The sequence below is a fragment of the Anolis carolinensis genome, chromosome 4 (assembly GCF_035594765.1).
Source record: "Anolis carolinensis isolate JA03-04 chromosome 4, rAnoCar3.1.pri, whole genome shotgun sequence".
Taxonomy (NCBI): Eukaryota; Metazoa; Chordata; class Lepidosauria; order Squamata; family Dactyloidae; genus Anolis; species Anolis carolinensis.
The window spans coordinates 168,836,957-168,862,168 of NC_085844.1; the positions used below are offsets into that span (position 1 = coordinate 168,836,957).

The following is a 25,212-nucleotide window of genomic DNA, read 5'->3' on the forward strand; positions in this document are numbered from 1 at the left end:
TCAGTTTTGATAAGTGCAAGATATTATATAAGAGCATATGCATGTTTTAAACTAAGCTTCAGCAACAATTGTCCAAATTTGAAGAGCAAATTGTTTTTGAACTTTTGTTCTATTGTGCTTTGAAGATGATCTTTATTTATCTTTAATTTCGCCTGTGCTTACTTTGTAAGAGGTCAGTGTGATCTTGCGCTTCTTCCCGTTTGAAATAAAATGGAAAGAGACAGATGTATTACAAAATTAATGGCAATGATATTTTAAAGTTTAGTTTTATTAGAGTTTGAATCTTGTTTCTGTTCACAATTACATTCCAATAGTGCATGATTTTAGTACTTCAAATGATACAGTTTATAATAAAGTTACAGAATTGCAGATATAAAATATAGAAAAGGTTAAACAAGAGCAAATACAAAGCAGCTGGTTTGTTGAAAGATCAGATTGCAAAAACACATATTACATAATGCACAAATTTTCTTCAACCACAATAATCTTGGGAGGTAAAGGCACTTCGAGGTTTACTATCATGGAAAACACTGAAGTAGATGAATGTTCAGTACAAACAGGTTAACAAACTTGGAACTTCTCAGTATCAAGCCATCTGGAATCCTTATAAGCTTAGCAGTTAAACCCATTTCAAACAAATTGCAACAGGCAAGCAACAGCAATCAGAATTTACAAAGGAAAGAGAGGGAAAGTTTGCCATTTTGTTACCATTTTAAAAAGAAGCACTCCAACAGGCAGAAAGGAAGGGGGTACACAATATTTGTCTATCTTGCCTTCTCTTTGTAGTTCACACTAACTTCTATTTCACTCTCTGGATACTCAGTTACTACTTCAGAATGTGATATGGGACAGCACTGGGGTCTGCAATGGAATCAATGAAAATATGCTCTTTGCTGTCAGTGGGTGTCTTTTGATGGACTGGAAGTCTCCTATGGATGGAAAGAGTTTGTTAATCTGTCTGAGTAAAATTATGAATGTAATCCACCATGTGAAAGAACATTTCACAATTATATCACTGAATTCAAAACTAATATATATATATATATATATATATATATATATATATATATATATATATATTCTAAATGTAGGCATGTAAAACCTTTTGGGGGAGGGGAGGAGAAAGCTGAAAAATCATTTTTAAGACTGAGTAATTAAAAATTGTGTGAATTATGATGGATGGGATGGATGCTCCATTTTACTTAAAAATAGTTGTCAACAGAGAGTTCTATTAGAGAACAGTTATATCAGTACTGGAACAAAATCAAATCTGTTGATCTTTTAAGAGATTTTATTTTCTATTTCTTAAGGCTCAAGATGTTTTACTATAGTGTAATAAACAACACCAAAAAAGGAATTGTTGTATCAATTGCAAATACCAGGGAAAACCCTATGTGTTTATGTGGCTTTACGTTGTCTGTTGACTTATGGCGAATACATTGTTTTCATAGGGTTTTCTTAGGCAAGGAAAACTCAGATGCGGTTTGTCTTTGCTTTGCTTTGAAATATAACCTACATCTCTTGGCATTTCTTGGCAATTCCATTCAAGTACTAAACAGACTCAAGCCTGCTTAGCTTCCAATCACAAACTGCAATATGTATGCTAAAATCAACTGATCAATCAATTACAATCCCACTTTTTATACCCTGTTTTTTCCCCAAAGAATGTGTCTGAAAGGGGTCCCTTCCAAAATCTTCAGATGCTATAGTAGATTACACACATTATACTAAACACATACACCAGTCTTTGGAATGCAATGAATTACCTGTGTTTATAATCACTCAAAATATCAAAGTCAAAATCTAATTTTTTTCTTCAGCTGATTGCTGTTGCCTCTGGCAGAATGAGTGACATTCCTCTTCCTGCAGCTCCTACTCCATCCATCCATCCTACAAATTGTTCCAAAAATGTAGAGATTCTCCAGAGCAGGTAATTCAGTGTGCTGCTGGTGCTTTTAGTGTTGCTGGTGTTGGATATCACAATGCACTGTTGGATTTTGCCTAAAGGCTATTTTCATTTCAAACTTTGTATGACTATACATGCATGTACTTAATATAGGTTAACATATGCACATATATACATTGTATATACACACAATTACAATGCACTGTAAATGCCAAGTCAATAGTTAAGGTCCATGTGTGTTAGGTAGTGCAGATCCAGATCATACTGAAGTCTACCACTGTTCCCAGGTAAAATCATCTCCTCTGCCAAAAAGAACAAAAAAGCCTAGAACGGTAAGGAAAATTACAGCGTTGCCAGCCAGCACAAGGGCACAAGCTCCCCACTTGATCTGAAATATAAGATGTTTAAAAATAATAACTTTGTGAACTGATCAAAAGCATATATTATTTTCAGCATTAGAGAGGCACAAAGAAATACAACATCAGCATGCTAAAAGCGCTTAAGATCAAACAGCAAATTTTGAGTATGAACCAACCAAAGTAAAACATTGCCATTATATAATTAAGGTAATTATAGCAGTAAGATAATTGCTGAAATGCACTGATATTTAGAACAATTATTAGCCCTTGATAATGTAAAATAAAATTGATGAAGAAAGCAAATAAGGAAATGATTATAAGACATTATGAGTTTTTTCCATCAAAAACAGAATTTATGACTATGAAAAATAATTTATAGGCAGCTAGCCACACTCCTATCAAAACAACTCAAAACTTCCCAGCCATCATAAGAGATTTGGAGACCTGAGCCATTACCCCTCCTGTATTGTTTCTCTTCTCCATTCCAATTTGGACTAAAAATTCTGTATTTTATTTTTCAGAATGGTGATTTAAAGACCATTTTGAATATGCTTTAATAATATTATTGTTACATAAGATTCATACTTCTGTAAATGTCTTCGGAATCAAAACCAAAGGTACAATTACCCTAGTGATATCATTGCTAGGGTAGCCGACTGGGTTGTCAACAGTACAGTCTTTATTGTTTATATTTATTTTCAAGACTAAGTTCCAATTAAATCAAATGGGGCTTACTGCTCAGTACACTAGCACAGAATCACACTCAAGAGTTAGAAACACTCTTAGAAACTCGAGCTGGGAAACTACTTTCAAATGTATCGGAATATAAAAAAAACTACTGTTTTTACTGCAGAGGATATGTTCTGTGGGTACCTGAAACATGAACAGCAGCCAACCCAATACTAAAAGCATATCATAGAATAACACTGGAGGAATTGGAGAGCCACAAACATCCGAGGGAAAATATTTTGAGAGACACATGCTATCAGTGTGGCATTACTTCTGCTGGAGGGCGGGATGTTGCAACATTTTGCTAATATTGTTGCAAGACCCTGGTCAGACCTGATAGGATCTGGACTACAAGGAACAGCGATAGAACACTGCCTTTGTTTTCTTTTCACTTGCATCAGATTCCTCATTAGGGAAATACTACATTTTTATTTGTTTATGTTTTATAATACTTATATTCTCTGGGTACCAGTGAGTGAATGTATATGATCATAAAATAGTCTAGAAACCTGACTTTGCTACTATGTATTGGCCATAAGAAAGGCATGGCTGCTTTGGAAACAGCTGCTGTGAAAGAAAGACTTCAAGTTAAGTGTAAAAGTTACTATGGGGAGATCTGCTTGTTTATATAGGCAGAGGTGAGTAGAAAATACAATTTAGTATGGTCAAAGAGTCAAAAAATGTTTCATGGTCAGGCGCTTTATAAAGGGACATTATTTGGACCTTTTCAAAACAGGTGAATGTCCTGATAGAGAGCAAGAACATACGTAATTAGCCAGGTTATTTTAAGAAGTCAGTAGTCAGAGGTCAATTAGTGGTTGAAAGGTAGAACAGGCACAGAAGACGTCCAGGTAGTCCCAGAGACATCTATACCAGGCATGGGCAAACTTCAGCCCTCCAGGTGTTTTGGACTTCAACTCCCACAATTCCTAACAGCTTTGGGCTTGAAGCTGTTAGGAACTGTGGGAGTTGAAGTCCAAAACAACTGGAGGCCCAAAGTTTATCCATGCCTGATCTATACCATCCAATAATAATAATAACTTTATTTTTCTAACCCGCCTCCATCTACCCGCAGGGACTTGGGGCAGCTAACAAGGGCCAAGCCCAAGAAACAAATAAGAAGCAAAGTAAAATACATATAAAAACAGCATCTTCAACCAAATAAAATACATTAAAACCAAATAATACAATATAATAACAGTAAAAACCAATTTAAAACATAGAATGATGACATAGAGGGACCACCATTTAGGAGAAGTGGAATAAAATGGGAGGACTGTCTAGGTGAAAGTGCAGTGATATTGTAATATGGTGCCCTTTGGGAGCGTAGAAGGAGAAAGTGCTCAAACATTCTCAAGAGAATTGGAGTGAGGTAGGACTTCAAGTTATTTCCAGGAGAGTGTAAAGTGTGTAATATAGTGAATACATTTAAGTGGAGTTTTGATCGTGGGGACAAGATTATTCAAAAGCACGCTAGAAGATTCCTAGAAGGCAGGATCAGCAGGAGGAATATAAAGCCATAATCATTTCCTTCTTTCTTTGTTTAATGCACTTTTATACCATTGCACCAATAGAGCTCCCTGGGCAATGTAAATCTATTTGTGTGCGAGCAAAAATAAAATAAGCATGATGTTGAATGATGATGGGGAAAGTTGCTGAGAGGTTGGTTTTTTTTTTTTACTTCCTTATAATCAAGAGTAAAAAAAACTAAATAAAAGAAAGAGGGAAAAGAATGTGAAAAAAATTATTTCATGATCTGAAACTTTCCAGATGTTTTGCATTGCTAGCCACTACCACAATATCTTTGGTAAGAAACATGAAGGAGCTAGAGTGCTCTCTAGTGGTACAATTGTATTACTTACTGTGTCATTAGGGCAAGTTGAAGTGCTTCAGGAAAATGTTGAAATTAACATTTATTATTTTTTAATAATCTTTCTTAATCACAGAACTCTCAAACTTCGTTGTTCTCAAGTTGAACAAGGAGTAAAGGTGAGAAAAAATGGGAAGGGAAGCACTTGAGGAATATTTGAGCTCTACCATAAGTGTGGGAGACTGGAATGGACAGACATTTCTCATCTTGATATAAGAAGCAAGACAGCCAATGTGAGAGATAAAAGAGAATGCAGCACTTGTACATTCTTCTGCTCAGTACTGTTGTACTGTCCCATCATTCTTGCTTCACACAACTCAGAGAATGCAGTATGATCCCCCATATCCACAAGTCCCATATTTGAGATTTCATTTATCCATGCCTGAAAAAAGTCATCTCTAGGCAATTTCTAGGTCCTCAAGTTCAATTCTATGATATTACTAGGCCAGAAGTTTTTCACTTCAATAGGGGTCATTATTGTCTGTAGCCATGCATATCCATGCAAAATCTGGAAATACAAGGGTCATATTGTACAACGATGTGCCAGGAAAGTCTTCAGTCATGGGCCTGAAAAGTGCATTTTTGTCTATAGATGCTGCATTCACCTGCTCCCAATGTGTTATATCCAACACAAACGCTAACTGAGAGACAAAACATTATGGCACATAAAACAAAAGTTACACAAATCAACTTGCATTATCTTGGTTTGAGATCTTACCAGTTCAACACGGGCAAGAATGATAGGAAATCCAAAGGCAGAAACCACAATTCCCGTAGTGAAAAAGTATGCCAGTTCTATGCAGCCACTGCTTGCAGCATCTGTGTCATCACTGACTCTTTTTGCAATGAAGTGAGGAATGGGGCTTATGAAGTAGAATATCAAGACAAATAATGGCCAGTAGACCCTGCAGAATGACAAAGGCAAAGAATGCAACAGTAAGTTTGAAAAGTAACTTTATAACTTAGTTTCATCCCCAGTGACACACCCATACATATGCAAGCTACATGCAAGGGTGTAACATACTGAACCATAATGTTGGGATGAGTAATTTTCATAATTGGATGGGATGCTCTGCCTCCTGCAAATTCATCAGGATGTGCCTTTCACAAACATACCAGAGAATGCCACAAACTCCACAGTGTGCCTTTGAACAAAGGCATGTGAGGGGCTTGAGTGCCTTTTTAGTTAGATTTCTAGTGATTTCCAGAGCAAATAAGCCCCTTCCTCTATGCATGAAAGCTACCAGAGCTGAATGCAATGTTTGAGACAGGAATAGAGTGAAAATTAGATCCTCAAATAGGCTGGTCCCGGATTGTTCAGAATTATTTATACACCAGGCATCCTCAAACTGTGGCCTTCCATCTGTTTGGGCTCCCAACTCCCAGAATCCCTGACAATTGAACATGCTGGCTTGGACTACTGGGAGTTGGAGGCCCAAATAGCTGGAGAGCTGCAGCTTTAGGATGCCTGATATATACCAATGTTAAAACTTCTGATTTCATCTATAACATATGGGAAGCCAGTGCACAATTTTTAGGATCACTGTTATGTGTTTTTGGCACTCTATCCTAACTAGGAAACAAGAATTAACAGTTTCTGAACTAATCTTAAAAGCAGGCCCTGTGATTATCAACACCTGGAGCACTGTGGACAAACTGTCATGACTTACTGAAATAGAAAAAATCATTTATTCCAAATGAGTTTGGTCAGGACAAAATAAATGGTTGTTTCTGGTGTGGTATAATGATTTGAATGATGGATCAGGATTCTGGGAGACAAGGGTTTGAACCCCATCTGAACTATAGGGTCCCTGGGTAAGTTACACTCTCAGCTTCAGAGGAAGGCAATGGCAACCCTTTTTTGAAATAATCTATCCAAGAAAACCCTTTGATATAGTTGCCTTAGGTTAGAGTCAATGTAAACATATATAAAACAAGAAATACACACACACATATAAATTATCAATGCGTTCTTACCCATAACGTTCCAAGGCACATCCCAACATAAGAAATGTCAGGCCAATGACACCAGTAAATGACAGCAAAACCAAGGCTGGAAAAATAGAAATAAAAGAATTGAAATCACCACATTAATTTGTAGAAATCACCACATTTATTTGTAAAAATCACTATCAGGTTACTAACATATAACATATTGTCTGCTGTAAAACTGATGAAAGTACACAAAGCATCCCAGTGTTTATATTAAATGTGCAGCAGCTTCCTAATCCTGTTAATGTTTGCAAAGGAAGTTAGTTTTCTGTTGTTAAGGAAGATAATATGATATTTGCACCAAGTTTCTTTACACTTAGTCCTCAATGTGGCCTCTGCCTGCATTAAAACTCTTCAGTGCTATCCTAACTGACAGAATGTAGGCCTGTGACTCTAAAGTTGTCACATTTTTTTCTCCTGTATGAATATTAACATCTTTGCCCGACATAGAAGCCAGTGAAGTTTCAGAGATTTGCATAATGTATTCTATGCTTTGGAGGTGGCCAAATAGAAGTGTTGCTGCTATGTTGATTTTACAGCATTTAAACGTTTTGTAGTCATGTCGCTTTCAGTTTCCAAAATTGCTTTCTGTTAGTGCTAACACACCTGCAAGAGTGTGTATCTATTTTGCCTTTTTCATCTTTTAGCAAGATTTTGTTGTGACAAGAAAATAGAAGGAAAAAAAATGGATAAGAGTATAGTGTGGAGCTCCCGATGGTGTAGTGGGTTAAAGCCTTCTGACTTGAAGGTTGGGTTGCTGACCTGAAGGCTGCCAGGTTCGAATCCAACCCGGGGAGAGCGCGGATGAGCTCCCTTTATCATCTCCAGCTCCATGCGGAGACATGAGAGAAGCCTCCCACAAGGATGGTAAAAATATCAAAATATCCAGGCATCCCCTGGGCAACATCCTTGCAGATGGCCAATTCTCTCACACCAGAAGCAACTTGCAGTTTCTCAAGTCGCTCCTGACACACAAAAAAACACAAACCTCCCCCACTCCAAATAAAATATGAATGAACTATTGCTGTTACTCAATAAAAGATTTCATCTTAGAAAATATTTTAAACTAACTTCCTGATCCTTTCATTTACATAGAAATGTGGACCACATGGCCTTTCAGCTGTTATTGGACCACAAGTTCTGTCATTTCTGGTCCCATTTACACTGCCATGTAGACTCATATAATAAAGACTGAATTGAATTAAACTGGATTATATCAGTTGAATGCATTATATCACTGTCACATAATATAGGTAAATCTGCATTATAATTTATTTCGTATCAGGAGCGACTTCAGAAACTACAAGTCGCTTCTGGTGTGAGAGAATTGGTCGTCTGCAAGGATGTTGCCCAGGGGACGCCCGGATGTTTGATGTTTTACCATCCTGTGGGAGGCTTCTCTCATGTCCCCGCATGGGAAGCTGGAGCTGACAGAGGAACCTCACCTGCTCTTCACGGATTCAAACCGCCGACCTGTTGGTCAGCAGTGCTGCCAGCACAAGGGTTTAACCCACTACGCTACCGGGGCTCCTGCATTATAATGACAGTGTAGATGAGGCCTCTGCTAGCATAGCCTATGAAGAGAGTTGCAATCTAGCAAACTCTAGAAAGCCATATGATTAACTGAGGTAAACATCTGAGAATAGGTTTGCTGGTGGTCTCTCATTCATGGGGCTGACATAAAGCGAAGTTGGCTAGAAAGCAGTTAATAACAACAACAAAGAGAGAAGTTTGCACAGAAATGTTAAATAGTTTAACTAGTAATCAGAGACACACACAGATCAAACAGCCATGGAATAAACATTTTCAAAACAAAGCAAGTGAGCTAAGAAGTGAGTGTATCCAGATCAGGCATGGGCAAACTTTGGCCCTCCGGGTATTGGACTTCAATTCCCACAATTCTTAACAGCCGTGCCTGATCCAGATCCATAGGAACCAGAACTCTCCTATCTTATTAGTTTTCAGGATGAGGGAATGTCTAGAAAGCTTAATTTGTGGACTACAGCTCCCAGAAGCCTCCGGCCATCCCACCCAGAGGGGAACTGCAGTCCAAAACAGAAAGTAAGGCCTTCCAAAACTGGTTTCGTTGCCAAGGCTGCTTTGCCCTGCCCCAAAGGACCAGTCGCGCCAGTCTGCGTTTCCTGTTCCAACCATTTATTTCCCCAAGAAGGAGCCGCCCTGCTCTATGCAGGAATCAGGTCCACCGGATTCTCAAACTTTCTTGTTTTCAAAGAAGACACAAAGAGAAAAGGGAAAGCGTGTGGGAAAAGAAAGGCACATGAAGAATATTTAGAAACAACAAATATGTGAGGACTAGACGGGACAGGGACCTTACCCTCAATATAACAACAAAGACAAAAAAATGATAAGACAGGCAGTGTTATTACGACAATATGCAAGTTATATCCCACTTTTTTCTCCCGAAGGGGACTCGCGGCCCTTCTACACAACCATATAACCCAGAACATCAAGGCAGAATAACCCACAATATCTGCTTTGAACTGGGTTATCAGAGGCCAGACTGCCATATATCCCAGTTCAAAGCAGATAATGTGGGATTTTATTCAGTTGTGTGGAAGAGGTCTCAGGTCCCATCTACACTGAACATATCACCCAGTTTCTGAATGAACATTGTCTGCTTTAAACTGGATTATATGGATCTACACCAGGCATGGGCAAACTTCGGCCTTCCTGGTGTTTTGGACTTCAACTCCCACCATTCCTAACAGCCTACCGGGAGTTGAAGTCCAAAACACCAGGAGGGGCGAAGTTTGCCCATGCCTGGTCTACACTGCTATATAATATGAGTTTGAAGCAAATATATGTCATCCAGAAACTGGATTACAGAGTAGTGTAGAGGGGGCCAATAAAAAAGTTCTCCAGCCCAGTCCTGGCGTAGCCTTCCATCTCTCTTACTGTGCGCACAAGCCCCAAAATACAACAGTCCCCCCGTATCCACGGGTTCTATTATCCACGCCTTGAAGCATACAAGGGAAACTTTATATTTTGGCCATTTCATATCAAGGGCCTCATTTTATTCCTACGCCGTTGTAGATAATGAGACTGGAGCATCCACGGTCTCGGGTATCCACGAGGGTCCTGGAACCAAACCTCAGCGGATACCAGAGTCGTCGAGGAGCTTTGAAACAACAAGCAGCATCTTTCCAAAGCGGGGGCGCAGACAGAGAGAGAGCGCGCGCACGCCTGAGCCTCCCGACGACAGGGGCGGTGAAAGAGAGAGGCAAAGGCGCCCGAAGGAACTCGCCCAAGGGGTGGGCATGGGAGCCAAGGGGAGAAGAAGACGACGACGAAGAAGAGGAGGATGAAGCAGAAGAGGGGCTTGTACCTTTAATCCCCGCCATGCCCGCCCCGCTTTCGTGGCCGGGGCTGCTTTCCGGGTTGCGAAGGCGAGGAGGCGGAGAGCCAGGCGCAAGCTCTTCCCCCTTCACGTGGTGCTTGCGCGCCTAACCCTTTCCCTTCCCGCAGGAAGGAGGAAAGGGGAAAGCAAGCCTGTCTTAATGGATAAGCAAGGTGTAAAGGGCACAAAAATATGGCCGTGGGAATAGGAGGCAGTCAGCGGGTTTTTCCTCAGGAAGTCTCAGAAACCTTCCTCAGACATTCCCTTCAGGAATTCTCGAAGGCTTTCATGAGCGGAATCACTGGGTTGCTGTGGGTTTTTCGGGCTGTATGGCCATGTTCCGGAAACATTCTCTCCTGAGGTTTCACCCACATCTTTGGCAAGCATCCTCAGAGGTTGTGAGGTTTGTTGGAACTAGGTAGTCTGCGTAGTCTGACATGGTAGTTTTTAGAGAAGTCCAGCACTTCAATGGCTACGCCACCACAGGCACCAGAAGAGCTCCATGAACAAGCCAGGAGAGTAAAGACAAACTCCACCCAGAGGAAAAGTGTCCTTACCATAGAATCGTGTCCGATTCTGGGGGTTAGTGCTCATCTCCATTTCTAAGCCGAAGAGTTGTCCGTAGACACCTCCAAGGTCATGTGGCCAGCATGACTGCATGGAACACCGTTAGCTTCCCGCTGGAGCGGTACCTATCGATCTACTCACATTTGCATGTTTTCAAACTGCTAGGTTGGCAGAAGCTGGAGCTAACAGCGGGCGCTCACTCCGCTCCCCACATTTGAACCTGGGACCTTTCGGCCTGCAAGTTCAGCAGCTCAGCGCTTTAACACACTTCGCCACCGGATGCTCCTGTTCTTACCATACATCAAGGGAAATAATAATAATAATACAACACTTTACTTATATTCCACCCTATTTCCCCAAGGGGACTCAGTGCGGATCACAGTACACATACACGGCAAACATACAATGCTGTTTTTGGACAGACAGAACAGAACAGCATGCAATGCTATTATCAGACATATCACATAGACCAGGGGTCCTCAAACTATAGTTTGTAAAAAATACAAACAAATTCCTACGCACACTGCACATGTCTTATTTGTAGTGCAAAAAACAATTTCAACCAACATAAACCTATCTGGACTCCAATGGGAAGTGTGGGCCTGCTTCTGGCCAATGAGATAGGATTGTTGTTGTTGTGTGCCTTCAAATCATTTCAGACTTAAGGTGAGCCTAAGTCTAAAACTAAGGGTGAGGTCAGATAAATGACCTTGGAGGGCCTTAGTTTGGGGACATGACATAGACAGACAGTAGAGGCTAATAATATTCTCCAGCTTCCGGCTTCATGAGGATATGTTCGATTCCAGCCACAGGGGTTGCTACCACTTCATAATCCACTGTGACACTGAGTTCTTTTTGACTTCCTCATATTCTTCGCACTCTGCTGGCAGTTTTATGGTGTCATAAATTAAGTTAAATTAGCCTCCCCCCCCCCATTAAGTGTTACCTAGAATCCTCTAATCACAGACACAGCTGTTTTCGAGCTGCTCAGGTGGACAGTGAGCGAGGGTTACTAATGGTCAGGAGCTCAACCTGACCCGGGCTTCGAACCAACAACCTCTTGGTCAGTGGTGATTTATCTTTTGCTTTTTCAGCTTCATACGTATGTTGTTGATATGAAGCAGCAAGATGTGTACAAACTGCTGCCCCTCCTATTGCCTCTACATATTGCCCGATTCTGAAATAGTGGACCCTTGTATCCTAAAGTTCTTGAATAACAAAAGCTGTGGGTGCTCAAATCTCATTGTATACATTGGGTAGTAAAATGATCTCCCTAATATAAAATGGGGGGGGGGTATTTTTTGGTTGTGGATGGTTGTGGATGGTTGAATCCATGGATCGATGAATATGGATATGGAAGACTGACTGCACCGAATGCTATCTATGCTGTAAAGTGGTAAAGTGAACCGGTGTCTGGCCGCTGTGTCGGACTGGATGAGGGCTAACAAATTGAAATTGAATCCAGACAAGACAGAGGTCCTCCTGGTCAGTCGTAAGGCTGAACAGGGAATAGGGTTACAGCCTGTGTTGGACGGGGTCTCACTCCCCCTGACGTCTGGGGGTGATCCTGGACTCATCGCTGAGCCTGGATCCCCAGGTCTCGGCGGTGGCCAGGGGAGCCTTCACACAACTCCGTCTTGTGCGCCAGCTGCGCCCGTTCCTTGGGAGGTCTGACTTGGCCACAGTGGTCCACGCTCTGGTTACAGCTCGTTTGGACTACTGCAACGCGCTCTACGTGGGGTTGCCTTTGAAGAAGGCCCGGAAGCTCCAACTAGTACAACGGGCGGCAGCCAGATTAATAACTGGGGCAGCTTACAGGGAGCGCACAACCCCCCTGCTAAGCCAGCTCCACTGGCTGCCGATATGCTACCGAGCCCAATTCAAAGTGCTGGTCTTGACCTATACAGCCCTAAACGGTTCTGGCCCAATCTACTTGTCTGAACGTATCTCCTCCTATGAACCAGTAAGATCACTAAGATCATCTGGAGAGGCCCTGCTCTCGGTCCCACCTGTCTCACAGGCGCGGCTGGTGGGAACGAGGGACAGGGCCTTCTCGGTGGTGGCTCCCCGGCTGTGGAACGCCCTCCCTGGAGATATCCGACAGGCTCCTACCCTGCTGGGATTCAGAAGGGCTGTGAAAACATGGTTATGTGCCCAAGCTTTTGATGAGTAAATGACAAAGTTGACATGGACTGATTTAAGGATGAAGAATGAGGATCTCGGACGAATGGAATTAATTATATATACTTTTTAAGGTTTTATAATGTGTTTTAACGATGTTATTAATATATCTGTTACTGTTTTGTTTTTATGATTGTATTCAGGGCATTAAATTTTGCCAATTTTTGTAAGCCGCCCTGAGTCCTTTCGGGTGAGAAGGACGGGATATAAATGTTGTAAATAAATAAATAAATAAATAAATAAATAATAAATAAAATCTTTTATTTCACTAAATCACACAAGGAGAATGAAAGCACTTGGGACACTTTCTGAGGCTGTAGAATTAATGTAGTTTGAAGTGCCTTAATTGCTATGACACAATGTTATGAAATCCTGGAGTTTTTAGTTTGGTGAGGTACCAGAACTTTTGAGAAGAGAAGGCTAAAAATCTTGTAAAACTGTAACTCCTATGACTCCATCTCATTCAGACATAGCAGTTAAAAGTGGTGCCAAACTGCATTAATTCCACAGTGTAAATGAACCCTGGTTACCCCCCCCCCCCCCCCCCCCCGTGTCAGGAGCAACTTCAGAAACTGCAAGTCGCTTCTTGTGTGACAGAACTGGCCATCTGCAAGGACGTTGCCCAGGGGACACCAAAATGTTTTTGATGTTTTACCATCCTTGTAGAAGGCTTCTCTCATGTCCCTACACGGGGAGCTGGAGCTGACAGAGGGAGCTCATCCACACTCTCCCTGGGTTGGATTTGAGCGGGCAACCTTCAGGTCAACAACCCAACCTTCAAGTCATCAGTCCTGCCAGCACAAGAGTTTAACCCACTGTGCCACCATGTAAATGTAAAGATTCCACCCAAAGTTCAGTGGCTTGTTTGCTTGTAAACAGGATCAGAACAGTTCCCACAATATAGTCAGAATGGATAACATCCTCCTTCTACCCACAATATCACTGTGGTGGTCATATTTTACCACCTGAAACTTTCCTTGTTTATGAAGGATGAAATACAAATAAAATGGACTGAGTTCTTTGCAATTTTTAATATATACAAATATTTTAGACCAGTCACAATTGCGTATATTGTATATTTACACCAAAAAATACAGTAAAGGTTTTAATCAGACAGTAAACCTGAACAATGACAAGTTTTGTAACTATCAGATATATCCAAAAGAAAAAGGAGGGTAAGATGAAGGAATTCAGTAGCAAGGCTTGCTTTTGTGCACCTTAAACACACTAGAATTAAAGGTGGTGTTTTCTTTTCCTTTTATTGAACTAGATGTTTCAATGATAACTTCTATTTTGGGAAAAACTGAGTTATCCAGGGCTTTAAAAAAATAAACCAGTTAAATGTAATGTACAAAGCTAGTGTCATTTTTGGAATTTCAAAAATGTATGCTACATGAATTTAAACCATTTGTATATCATAAGCATAATTCACACAATATCTACAGATGTTGATGAAAGAGTAAAACAATTCACGGGAACATGATTCACATTCCAAAATGTTTTTAATAGACAAGCACATACTTGATCAAAACATATCATTATATGTTAATAAATAACATCCAGTTTGTTATAGTTGTTCAATGTTAATATAAAAAGGAGAACTTGATGTTTTGTTTCACATTGGCAGTAAATGGCAATAAATAATGGATTAAAACAACAAAAAGATGGCATTGATATAAAAAATAAATGTAGGCTGGTTGACATGCTGTATCTGCAGAAAGGGGTTTCCCCCACTAGAAAACCAGGACAACAAAAAACAGATTGTCTTTTAAAAACATCAATTTGACAAAAGATTTTCACACCAGAATTCTCTGTTTAAGAATGTATATGGAAACCTTTCTGCCTGTTCACTAGCTGCTTAGTGAAAATATTGATAACCACTTTTCTCATGTAGTGAATCTAGTGTCTAGTCTACCACTAAACCAGTGGTTCTCAACCGGGGGTCCCCAGATGTTTTTGGCCTACAACTCCCAGAAATCCCAGCCAGTTTACCAGCTGTTAGGATTTCTGGGAGTTGAAGGCCAAAAACATCTGGGGACCCAGGTTGAGCACCACTGCTAAACAGTACTCATGAGGAAATAGGTTGTGTAGCAGGATCCAGTGTATGATGGGGCTTTCATGCCACCATGCCTTCAACAAACCGAAAATATTTTGTAGTCAAAAACTGATGTCATTTCAGAAGCTCATCAACACAGTGGTTCTCTTCAAGGAACTTCAGTTCTTCATAGCTGTCATTTCAAATTGACCGAATGTCAACTGCTTGAAGAGGAAATGAGCACATCATATTAATCCCCCTCATGCACGAGGGACTAGATTTCATTCAGATGTCAGTAAATAAAACTGCCTTTACAATTGTTTTCTGCAAAAGGAAAAAACCTTTACAAAAAGGAAAAAAGTGCTATATGAAATTAGTTTTGTAAGACAATGAAAAAGAACATAACTTTCATTTTATCTTTTCAGACACTACCATGTGAATATATGAACATTATTGCTTACTGGGCCAATATATCTTTTGCAGGTAAGTAGATTTGATTTATTTTATTTTTTACTGCTTTTCTGCTCTAACATAATCACACCAAGAAAGTTTTCAATTAGCCAAGAGATTTAGAAGGTGAAACTATGTCTCTTCACAATTGCAGTGGGAAACATTGGATATTTTTAACTTTTCATTTAATAAACTGTGAAGAAAGGCATAACTTCAACATCTTGAAGGGGAAGAAAGGATTCCTCTTTGTTTTTGTGTGGAGTCATAAAACATTATTTCAATTGAGGATTTTTAAAAGCTTTTGCAAAATATGTATTCTCACTTTTTATCAGTACTCGATAGTCAACTCAGTACTATGTCAATTTGGGTATCATCTTCAAACTGGATTCTGTCTGCATAACATATTCAATAATTTAAATAATTTAAAGACATCCCACAGATTCTATGGTAGTGTGGAATGCCTGGTTATTTGCTTGTCTGAAACATGAAATACAGTACTATGCTTAAGGCAGCAGTAAGTTGCCAGAGACAACCAATTGCCAAGCTGTCAGATTCAAAAACATACTACAGCCAATAACTGAGGGGTCAAATTATGAAAGATAGTGTATGGAGAATAGCTGGATATGAATGAACATTTGGAGGAAGTTTGTCTTGGATGCAAACTTTCAAGAGTATGCCACATCCCTCATGGCACAGGGTCCACTTGGTTAAGGTCAGAAGAAGCCATTTATTTTACCTCACATTCCTAGAAAACTATCCCAGTTTGCTGGAATGTCTCCTTACCTACCCTGTTTCACCCTGAATTAACACTATTATATTAATGCCAAGAACTCTTTCTTTGCCTTTATAAGTCATGGCAGGTGCAAAAAATAGCCTTCCCCTCTCCATGAGGAAAGTTTTCAGTATTAGGACTAGATTTACTATTTTCACATTTCCAGCCAGGTATCAGTTCAATTGTGAAAATCTTGTGGCAAGGAACTATACAAGCACTAGCACAGGTCTACAGCAATGTCTGAGGAGTACACTAATACAAGGGCTTTTGGCCTTGGTTTTCAAATTCTGACCAGGCATCATTGAGCTCCATAAAAATCATTTTTGCATATTGTTCATATGGCTGTCCTGTAGCCTAGAAGGGGGAAAAAAACAACGAATTAATTAAGGTAGCTTAGGATATAAAATAGCAAGATCAATCTCAAATATTTTAAAAGGTGTTGGAGGATTCCACTGTTCACATGGAAAGTGATTAACAAGACATTACTTTGTATTTATTGTACAAATATGAGCAAATCATGGGGCCAACAAAAGCCTTTAGAGCAAATAAGTAAAAAAATCACTTGTCTCTGAAACCTTCCCATGCCTGTATTTCCCCACCTATGAGTTATTTTGGAGTTAAAAAACAAATGTCTTATGAAACATGAATAAGAAACTATTGTTGTATATCATTTATATATTTATTCATATGTCTCAAATGCAATATGGTTTCAAATCTAATCTATGTATATATTTTGTAACATATAATTAGTTCAACCAATGTGTTGTTGAAGCATGATGGCCATACAGCCCGGAAAACTCACAGCAACTCATATAAGTAGTTTATGCCCTATTCTGTCCTAACCAAAAGCTGATCATACTCTTGATACACACTCATTTATCGCTAGTAAACTGGTGAGAGTATACAGTAATCTACAGAATCTTCAGTTAGTTTCCTGCTTCTAACCTATTTTCAAATCTGCATACAAATGAGTTTTTCCTATTATTAAGAAGACAACAGTAAAGATAAACTTTTCCCCAGCATTGCCATGCAGTGGTAAAAGTCTTATAGGGAATCAGCAAAGTCTGGCAATTAAAGAGAATGAGGAAAACACCCCAGGAAGCAGCACTCTTTACTAGGGAAGGCAAAGGACCTTGTGAAACTACAACTCTCATGATTCCATAGTTATTTGATTTAATTACCCATTGTAATTAAAGTGGTGTTAAACTGTTTTAATTCTACAGTGTACGGTGGCCTGTACAAGGTGTGGCCCTTTAGGTTTTGGAACTCCTAACTCCCAGAAGAGCTAACCAGCTTGGCCAATGGTCAGGAATTCTGGGAGCTGAAGTCCAAAAAATCTGGAGGCCCACAGGTTGTGCAGGTCCAAATTGTGGGAGAAAGATTAAGTTCTCAGCCTCTGCACATGAAATTGGAGAGGGGATGTCTTCTTTCCTTAAGGCAGCAAATCTTCTTGGACTGAGTCTGTAACTAATACCATTTGATCATTTTCTGAGAACAAATCACAGCGTGAGCATCTTATACCAATCAGTTGGTTAGGTAAGAAAGGTTGGTAATCTAAAATATCATCACTTACTTTATCTGGATGAACAACAAGCACTGCTTTACGGTAAACCTTCTTCACTTGCTCTGGAGTGACGAGATCTGCCATGCCCACTTGTTTCCATTTTGTTTCTCCCTCCCATAGCACCGTATGCATTGTAGATAGCAGTGCTCTTATGTTTCTTTCTTTCCCTTCAATCCATTCTAAGATCTGTGCAGACAGATATAATTTTAAACAAACTTCAAGACAACATTCAAATTGAAATGTATCAATATGTTTATATTTGATTGATTAGAGCAAGGGTGAATACTGTTGCAATACATATTTTTCTTCATCCTTGGATATGCTGGCTAGGATTGATGGGAGTGTCAATCCAGCAGTACCCAGAGGGTAATGGGAATATATTGTGCCCTATATATTGTTTCTTCTAGACTTGCTTCAAAATAAACATACGAGCCAGTTAAAAGTAAGGAACAGGGTAGCTTCATTCAAATTACAACTGTGGGGCTAAAATAAAAGATTTTTAAAAGACAATGAATGCATCTAACAGAAGAATAACACTTGTGGACCAAGGAGAATAGCCTGCACCAAAGGTAAATGTCTCAAGAAGTCAAGGGAAATAAATATACTGGGAATAAGTCTGTGTATATACATGTACACATGTACACTGAAAAAGATAACAAATTTTCAAAGTAATAGCAGTGTTAGTCTGTACCAGTTTAGAAAGAAGGGGGTCTTATGGTATCTTTAATCAGTTTATTTCAGTACAAACTTTCATGGACTACAACTTACTTCTTCACATGCATGACAAATGGACTATGGTCCATGAAAAGTTATCCTGAATCAATTAGTCTCGATTTCCTGATCATCTAGGACCTTTAGATGTTATCGTTCATATTCAAAGCATGTACAGTTATTGGGACAGTACTAATCAGTGTTTAATCCTTCAGGAAAGATTTATCTCAATGATCCACGGTGCTAATAGCCAAGAACATAATTATCACAAAAATCTCATTAATGATTATCACAGTAAGATAGTGTTCCCTAACCATTCTTATTTAGATGTAATCCATTATGTAAGAGCTGTGACCTTTTAGATACATCAGTGCATAATGCATACACACAGACATAAAGGCTAATTTTGTTCTCTGGTCCATTGTAGGGATCCAAAAAGAGTGTGGTACATCCCCCTCCCAAATCAGAAGTGACTGTCTTATGCATAAACACACATTAAACAGGAATGGACAAAGTGCAGCACCGCACCCCACCAGGTGTGTTTTTATAGCTCATGATTCCCTGAACTATTGCTGCCAGAAAGAAAAAAAAGATGAAGAGAATAAATGGTCTCATGAATAAATCTAGGAACAATGATTCATAAGTCCCTAGATCTTTGCCTTTTTAACTGAGGGGACAGAGATTTTTTAAAAAATTGAGTAGTGTCCTTTCTGCAGAATTCTAATGGCAGGAAAAAATGCACAGTTCTGCACTAAAGACCCATGATTTGCTGTAGAAGAGCTGTGCTGCTTTTAAAGGCTTCCAAATAATTCTGATCTTCTTTATGTGTTGTTCTTGGTCTTGTTTTGTTATAGGGCTTCAAAACTAGTGATAGAGCTGCATGCAATCTAAGACTCAACTGTGGAATAAATAGAAAGCAAACATGCTTAGTAGAATTTTACTCATATGTTGATGCACCCAGACATATTTCCTCTCTATTTATACCACAGTTGGGCTGTGGGCTGCATGCAGCCTTATCACTGGTCTTGCAGTCCTTGCAGACTAGATCCCATCTGATCTTGGAAGCAAAGCATGGTCAACTTTGGCTAGTGCTTGGATGGGAGGATGCCAACAAATACAGGTGTTGTAGACTGCATTTCAGAGGAAGGAACTAGCAAAACATATCTGAGTAGTCTTTGCCTAAGGAAACCTTATGAAATTGTTGGGCTTAACAGGTGTGGGAGAGGTGAATTGTTTTAATTTGAAAGGAAGGCCACATCAAATCCTCAAGTATATCTATTACTGTCAGAGATGTGTATGTCAATTTTGAGCTAAAATGAATTTGGGAGGGCAAAACGTTTGGAATAGTTCCAGCTCTTCCCAGGTTTCTGCCACCCTCCTATCTTTAGAAATGAAATTCCAGTAGTTTTTGTTTTGTTTTCTTTCTTTTTTTTACTATCAGTCTCTCATGCAGACACTGAATTTTGGAAACAGAAAATAATAATAATAATAATAATAATAATAATAATAATAATAATAAGAAGAAGAAGAAGAAGAAGAAGAAGAAGAAGAAGAAGAAGAGGAAGATTTTTTTTCTTACCCGCCTCTCGTCATGACTCGAGGCAGGTAACAACATTGCTAAAAACACACAATCATCTAAAAACATTCTACAAAATACACATATTAAAACGTATTTCTACAAAATACATATTAAAATATACACAGCAAAGATTAAATATAAGATTCAAGTTTAAAATTCCTGACTAAAATTTGCTGGGTAGGCCTGCCAGAAGTGATAGGTCTTTTAGATGGTTTTTAAATTCTGAGAGCTCATTTAGCTGTCAGAGCTCTTCTGGCAGGTTATTCCACAGTCTTCGGATAGCCAGTCAAAAGGTCCTTTTGACAGTTCTGGCAGGCTGGAGTAGCCATCCCCAAATTATAGTTTGGGCCAAATTATACGGGAGATAGCAATCCTGTAGGTAACCTGGAAAGGAATTTAATCACATACCTTGAAAACATAGTTCCTGAAAAAATGCTACAGGATTGTTGTATTAGACAAAACAGTATCAAATACTTCTAAAGGTTTAAATTTTACTTTGTTTAATTATTCAAACAGGTCAAAGTATTGAATTATATGTTAAGTATTTTATGCATGCAGCTTACTTTTAACTTTTCAGGGTCCATCTCCTTGGCCATTTCTTCTTTCCGCATCTCTGCTATTGTTCTTGGTCCTTTTTTGTCTTTCTGGGCATTAAATCCTTGACCAGATAAGAGGTCTTCAAAATCAGCAGCCATTTTTGGTTTGGAATCTTGATGAGCAAAATAAATAAGTTAAAAAACACAACTAGTTAATTTTATTCCTGATTTAGGAAGATACAACTGATACGATACCCCAAAATCATTAACAGATAACTACACTCAGCCCTCCACATTCGCTGGGGTTAGGGGCACAGAACCCCAGTGAAAGTGAAAAATCACAAATGAATTCGCAAAATGAAAAGGTTTTTTTTTAACCTTTGAGAACACCTGTCTAGAAATTTCTACGTTTTCCTGCACAACTCTACTGTCAACTTCCACTGGAAGCTGAACATACAATTGCATTGAATCAGGGCTGTAGCCAAGGGGGAAGGTTAGGAGTTCGACCCCCCCTCCCCGAAAAATTTCAGTAAAAAAAAAAAACATGGTTTACTCATGAATTTTAACTGGTTAACCAAATCCCCATGGATGTCCACTGATGTTTATTGATGGAGCCTGATTTCTAAATTAATTTGTGTTATGGAACTATTCTTCATGAATTGCTTTTAAAAAAGTCCCCCCCCCCCCAAAAAAAAAAAATTCTGGCTATAGTCTTGCATTGGATGACCTAGAGTTTCCTAGAGATGACATTTCAAATCAAATCCATGAATAATCAAAACTATAAAAGTCAAAATCACAAATGTGTCAGGATGGTTGTACTTCCTGAAATACAACCTGGAGCTAAACATGTTTTAGAGGGCACGAGCATTTTTCCTCTATAGTATGGGGAGGGAACTATTTTAACATCTTCTCTGCCAGCTAGAATGTTGTGAACCTTCAAAACAGTTGAAAAGGTTAAACAGGAATTCACTTACTGAGTCCCATATAATGTGCAAATTGGCAGTTAAAAACTGTTTTCTGAACTATGCATAAGCAAGTCTTCTCTCCCATTTTTATTTTGAAATCACATAGTAATTCAAGATGGAAGTATTTCTTTAATAATGAGAAGCAAAAATTTAATGCCTTATACTGTTTGCTCATCTTGTTTGATGAGTTTAATTGCATAAGCTGATGCAGAGGTTCTCTGAATGTGTTGTTGCAAACATCTTTGAATGGGGCTTGGAATAAAGCTCAGATCCCACTCTCTTCCCAATATCACATCCCACCGGCTGTGGGAAGATCTCCTAGCATGATATCATATGTAACTAATGATAATGGCAGAACATTAGTGGGCTCAGAAAGAGAACTAAATCTAGGATTACTACATTTAGCAAAGGCTCCATATATTGTTAGAACCAGAGTATCTAGATTAATTTCAAATATGCTGGATAAAACTCCTCAGTTTGGAAGTACAGTAGAGTCTCACTTATCCGACGTTCTGGATTATCCAACACATTTTTGTAGTCAATGTTTTCAATACATCGTGATATTTTGGTGCTAAATTCGTAAATACAGTAATTACTACATAGCATTACTGCGTATTGAACTACTTTTTCTGTCAAATTATGATGTTTTGGTGCTTAATTTGTAAAATCATAACCTAATTTGATGTTTAATAGGCTTTTCCTTAATCCCTCATTATTATCCAACATATTCACTTATCCAATGTTCTGCCAGCCCGTTTATGTTGGATAAGTGAGACTACTGTATTCATTCCCTACCTACAGAATTACATCAATTTTACAAGAAAATGTAAGAGTTTAAAAATTCTGTTTACCAGCACTGCTTGGCCCTTTTCCACGGTCATTCTGACCACCCGGCATTGCAGAAAAGCTCACATTATAGTTGGGCTTATTTTGTGGAGAGGAATGTGGCATGCTTTGTTGGGGTTTGGTCTGCGATTGTGGCCAGGAGTATCCAGTGCCCTGTTGCCAGCTGCCACCTCCCATTGGCTGGGGAGATGGTTTCTGTGGTGATCCCATAGGAGGAAATCCTCCTCCCATTCCCGTAGGTGTGCTGGGCTTGCTGGCAAAGGAAGGACAACCTGAAATACGAAGCAAAGTGCTGCATGTTAATAGTTTGGTCTGCTTAATAGGAATCCAGAATAAGAAATGGATGCTATACTTGTATTTTAAGCTTAGCTAAATGTTAATGGCAATAGTGGATACTTCTAGGCTTCTTATCTGCCAGACAGTTTTGCCAGGATTCAAAGTAATGTGCAAAATAACCTCTTTTGTGAATTTCTGAATTTCTGTATCTCTTCTATTCTTGACATTTAAGATTACATAAAGGAATTTTTTTTTTAAAAAAAACCTGAAGTCCCTGAAACATGCTGAGGTTTATTCAGAGAGCCTTTGTCTTTCTCAGTGTGTGACTGGCCAAAGTCACCCATGGATTTCCATGGCCAAGCAGGGATTCAGACCCTGTTCTCTAGAGTCCTAGTCCAACATCCAAATCATTATACACACTTACTATCATTAGGTAAATAAAAGATATCCCAATTATCACTGTTTCTTTGTCTATGCAGGTGTTTAAGTCTGCATATTTTTGTATGTTCTTTAAAATTACACAACTCCTTACATATTAAAACAGAAGAAGAAGAAGAAGCACAACTACGTGACATCAGGCACATTTTTCATTTTGATCCTGCAGAGCCACAAAAAGCCAGCAGAGGGGAGCAAGAACACTGATTTCAGAATAAACATGACATTTAAGAAGATGAGGCAGTACACAGCAAGGGAGAAATTCAAGCTGGTGCTGGCATGGTAGAAATTAGAATCCAAAAAACTGTCACAGGAGGGGTGAAATCCATTTATGAAAAAGGGGAATTAGAAAAAAAATCCCAACAGAATGAAAAAATATTGTAAAGTAAAAATAATTTATTACATGTTATTGTTTTCATTTATCTTTCATCTGTATCCCTAATATTATCAATATCAGACCTGTTTATTATGCCCTACATTTAGGTGATAGAATTTGCACAGTCTCATAAATGCACAAATCATTTGAAATCTGAATGTGAGAGAACCTCTGTCTAGGATATTTATTTCATTTATTTATTTACTATATTTATATTCTGTTTTCTCTCACCCCGAAGAAGACTCAAAGTGGCTCACAATATGGCAAAATTCAATGCCGAATATACAAACAGGTAAAAACACAATGCATCATATATAAAACCCAAATAAACATATAAATACAGTACTATAAAAACCATTAAAAGCATGAAACCAAGTCAAAGTTGTTGTTGAGTTGCTACAGTTACATTGGTTCTCTATTGCACTTATCCAAACGCCTGCTCGCACAGCCAAGTCTTTACTCTTTTCCTGAATATAGCATGTTCAGTCATCACTGATTGACCAGAACTTATAAAATAACAATAAAAAGGTAATGTTGGGTGGCAAAGTACTTACTGTAGTAAATCCCATTAGACACAACAGCTTAAACTGCAAGGAATAAAACCTCTCTTACACTATTAAGCCTGTGCAAAATAATTTACCAACAGTTCTATTAAAGGATTTGCATGTGCTCAAATAGCACAGGGAATGTTCAATTGTGTCCTACCTTTGTTTTAAAGTATGATTTTAAGTGCATTGTTCAATATTGTTTTAAACATAACATTGTATGTTTTTTACTCTATGTGTGTTCATTGTATTTTTTGCCTTTTCAACCACCTTGAGTCCCAGTCTAGAGAAAGATGGGATATAAATGAAGTGGTAGATAGGTGGGTGATTTTCCACAAAATCCCATTCTACAATATACTGTCTGCTTTTTTTAAGCAGTAAGTACCAAAAGTATCTAAGGGCTGTTTCACACAGCCATATATCAAGGCGTCTGTCTTTGTCTCGATTCTATGTGTATATAGGCATTGAATGTTTGCCCTATATGTGTATAATATAATCCGCCCTGAGTCCCCTTCGGGGTGAGAAGGGCGGAATATAAATACTGTAAATAAATAAAAAAAATCCCACAATATCTGCTTTGAACTGGGTTTTCTAAGTCCACATGCCCACATATTCCAGTTCAAAGCAGAAAATTTGGGATTTTATTCAGTTGTGTGAATGGGGTCTAGAAGTGCTTCCAGAGTTATAGCAGTCTGATACCTCTTTAACCAATATGGCTCAACACATGGAAGCAGGCATGTAGCCGGGGGGGGGGGGGGGGGGGCTTGAGGGGCTTCAGTCACCCCCTAAAAAATTCTCAGGGTGCCCCATGATAAGGTCTTGCATTTATTATTTAAACTGTTATGTTTATTCATATCATGATCTGATCACCATGCTCAATATATCCCATATGCAGGGGGTTATTGGGATAACGATACAAAAGGTTTGCTAGGGTAGATCCTCTCTCACTCTGATTCAGCCCCCCCCCCCCCCAAAAAAAATCAAAATCCTGGCTACGGGCCTGCATGGAAGCATGGGATTTGGTGAAGTACTTAGAATTATCTGCTAGTTTGTTCTAGATAGTACTTCCCTAAGTTTTTAAGAAACATAAAACTGCTATGTCAGGGGATGCTGTGGTTTTTTAGCTTTGAATATGTTTTTATGGATTTTATGTGTGAATT

At 39.0% G+C, this 25,212-nt stretch overlaps 2 protein-coding genes across 6 annotated transcripts in view; both read right to left on the reverse strand.

The window, feature by feature from the left end:
- Positions 1–250: 250 nt before the first annotated feature.
- Positions 251–10,341, reverse strand: leprot (leptin receptor overlapping transcript). The gene is made up of 4 exons (XM_003220155.4): positions 10,203–10,341; positions 6,842–6,917; positions 5,583–5,769; positions 251–2,294 (listed from the first exon to the last, which is right to left on the reverse strand). Exons 1-4 carry the CDS (start codon positions 10,216–10,218, stop codon positions 2,178–2,180), a joined length of 396 nt encoding a protein of 131 aa, XP_003220203.1. The 5' UTR covers positions 10,219–10,341; the 3' UTR covers positions 251–2,177.
- Positions 10,342–13,974: 3,633 nt separating this feature from the next.
- The window catches only part of dnajc6 (DnaJ heat shock protein family (Hsp40) member C6), an 81,131-nt gene continuing 69,893 nt past the window's right edge, over positions 13,975–25,212 (reverse strand). For all 5 annotated transcript variants that reach the window (XM_062978221.1, XM_062978222.1, XM_003220130.4 and 2 more), the window contains 4 exons: positions 22,426–22,692; positions 20,637–20,782; positions 17,793–17,969; positions 13,975–16,573 (listed from right to left, as the gene is read on the reverse strand). In XM_062978221.1, coding sequence (XP_062834291.1) covers positions 16,472–16,573; positions 17,793–17,969; positions 20,637–20,782; positions 22,426–22,692 — 692 coding nt within the window. In that variant the 3' untranslated portion in view covers positions 13,975–16,471. The remainder of the gene's footprint in view (positions 16,574–17,792; positions 17,970–20,636; positions 20,783–22,425; positions 22,693–25,212) is intronic.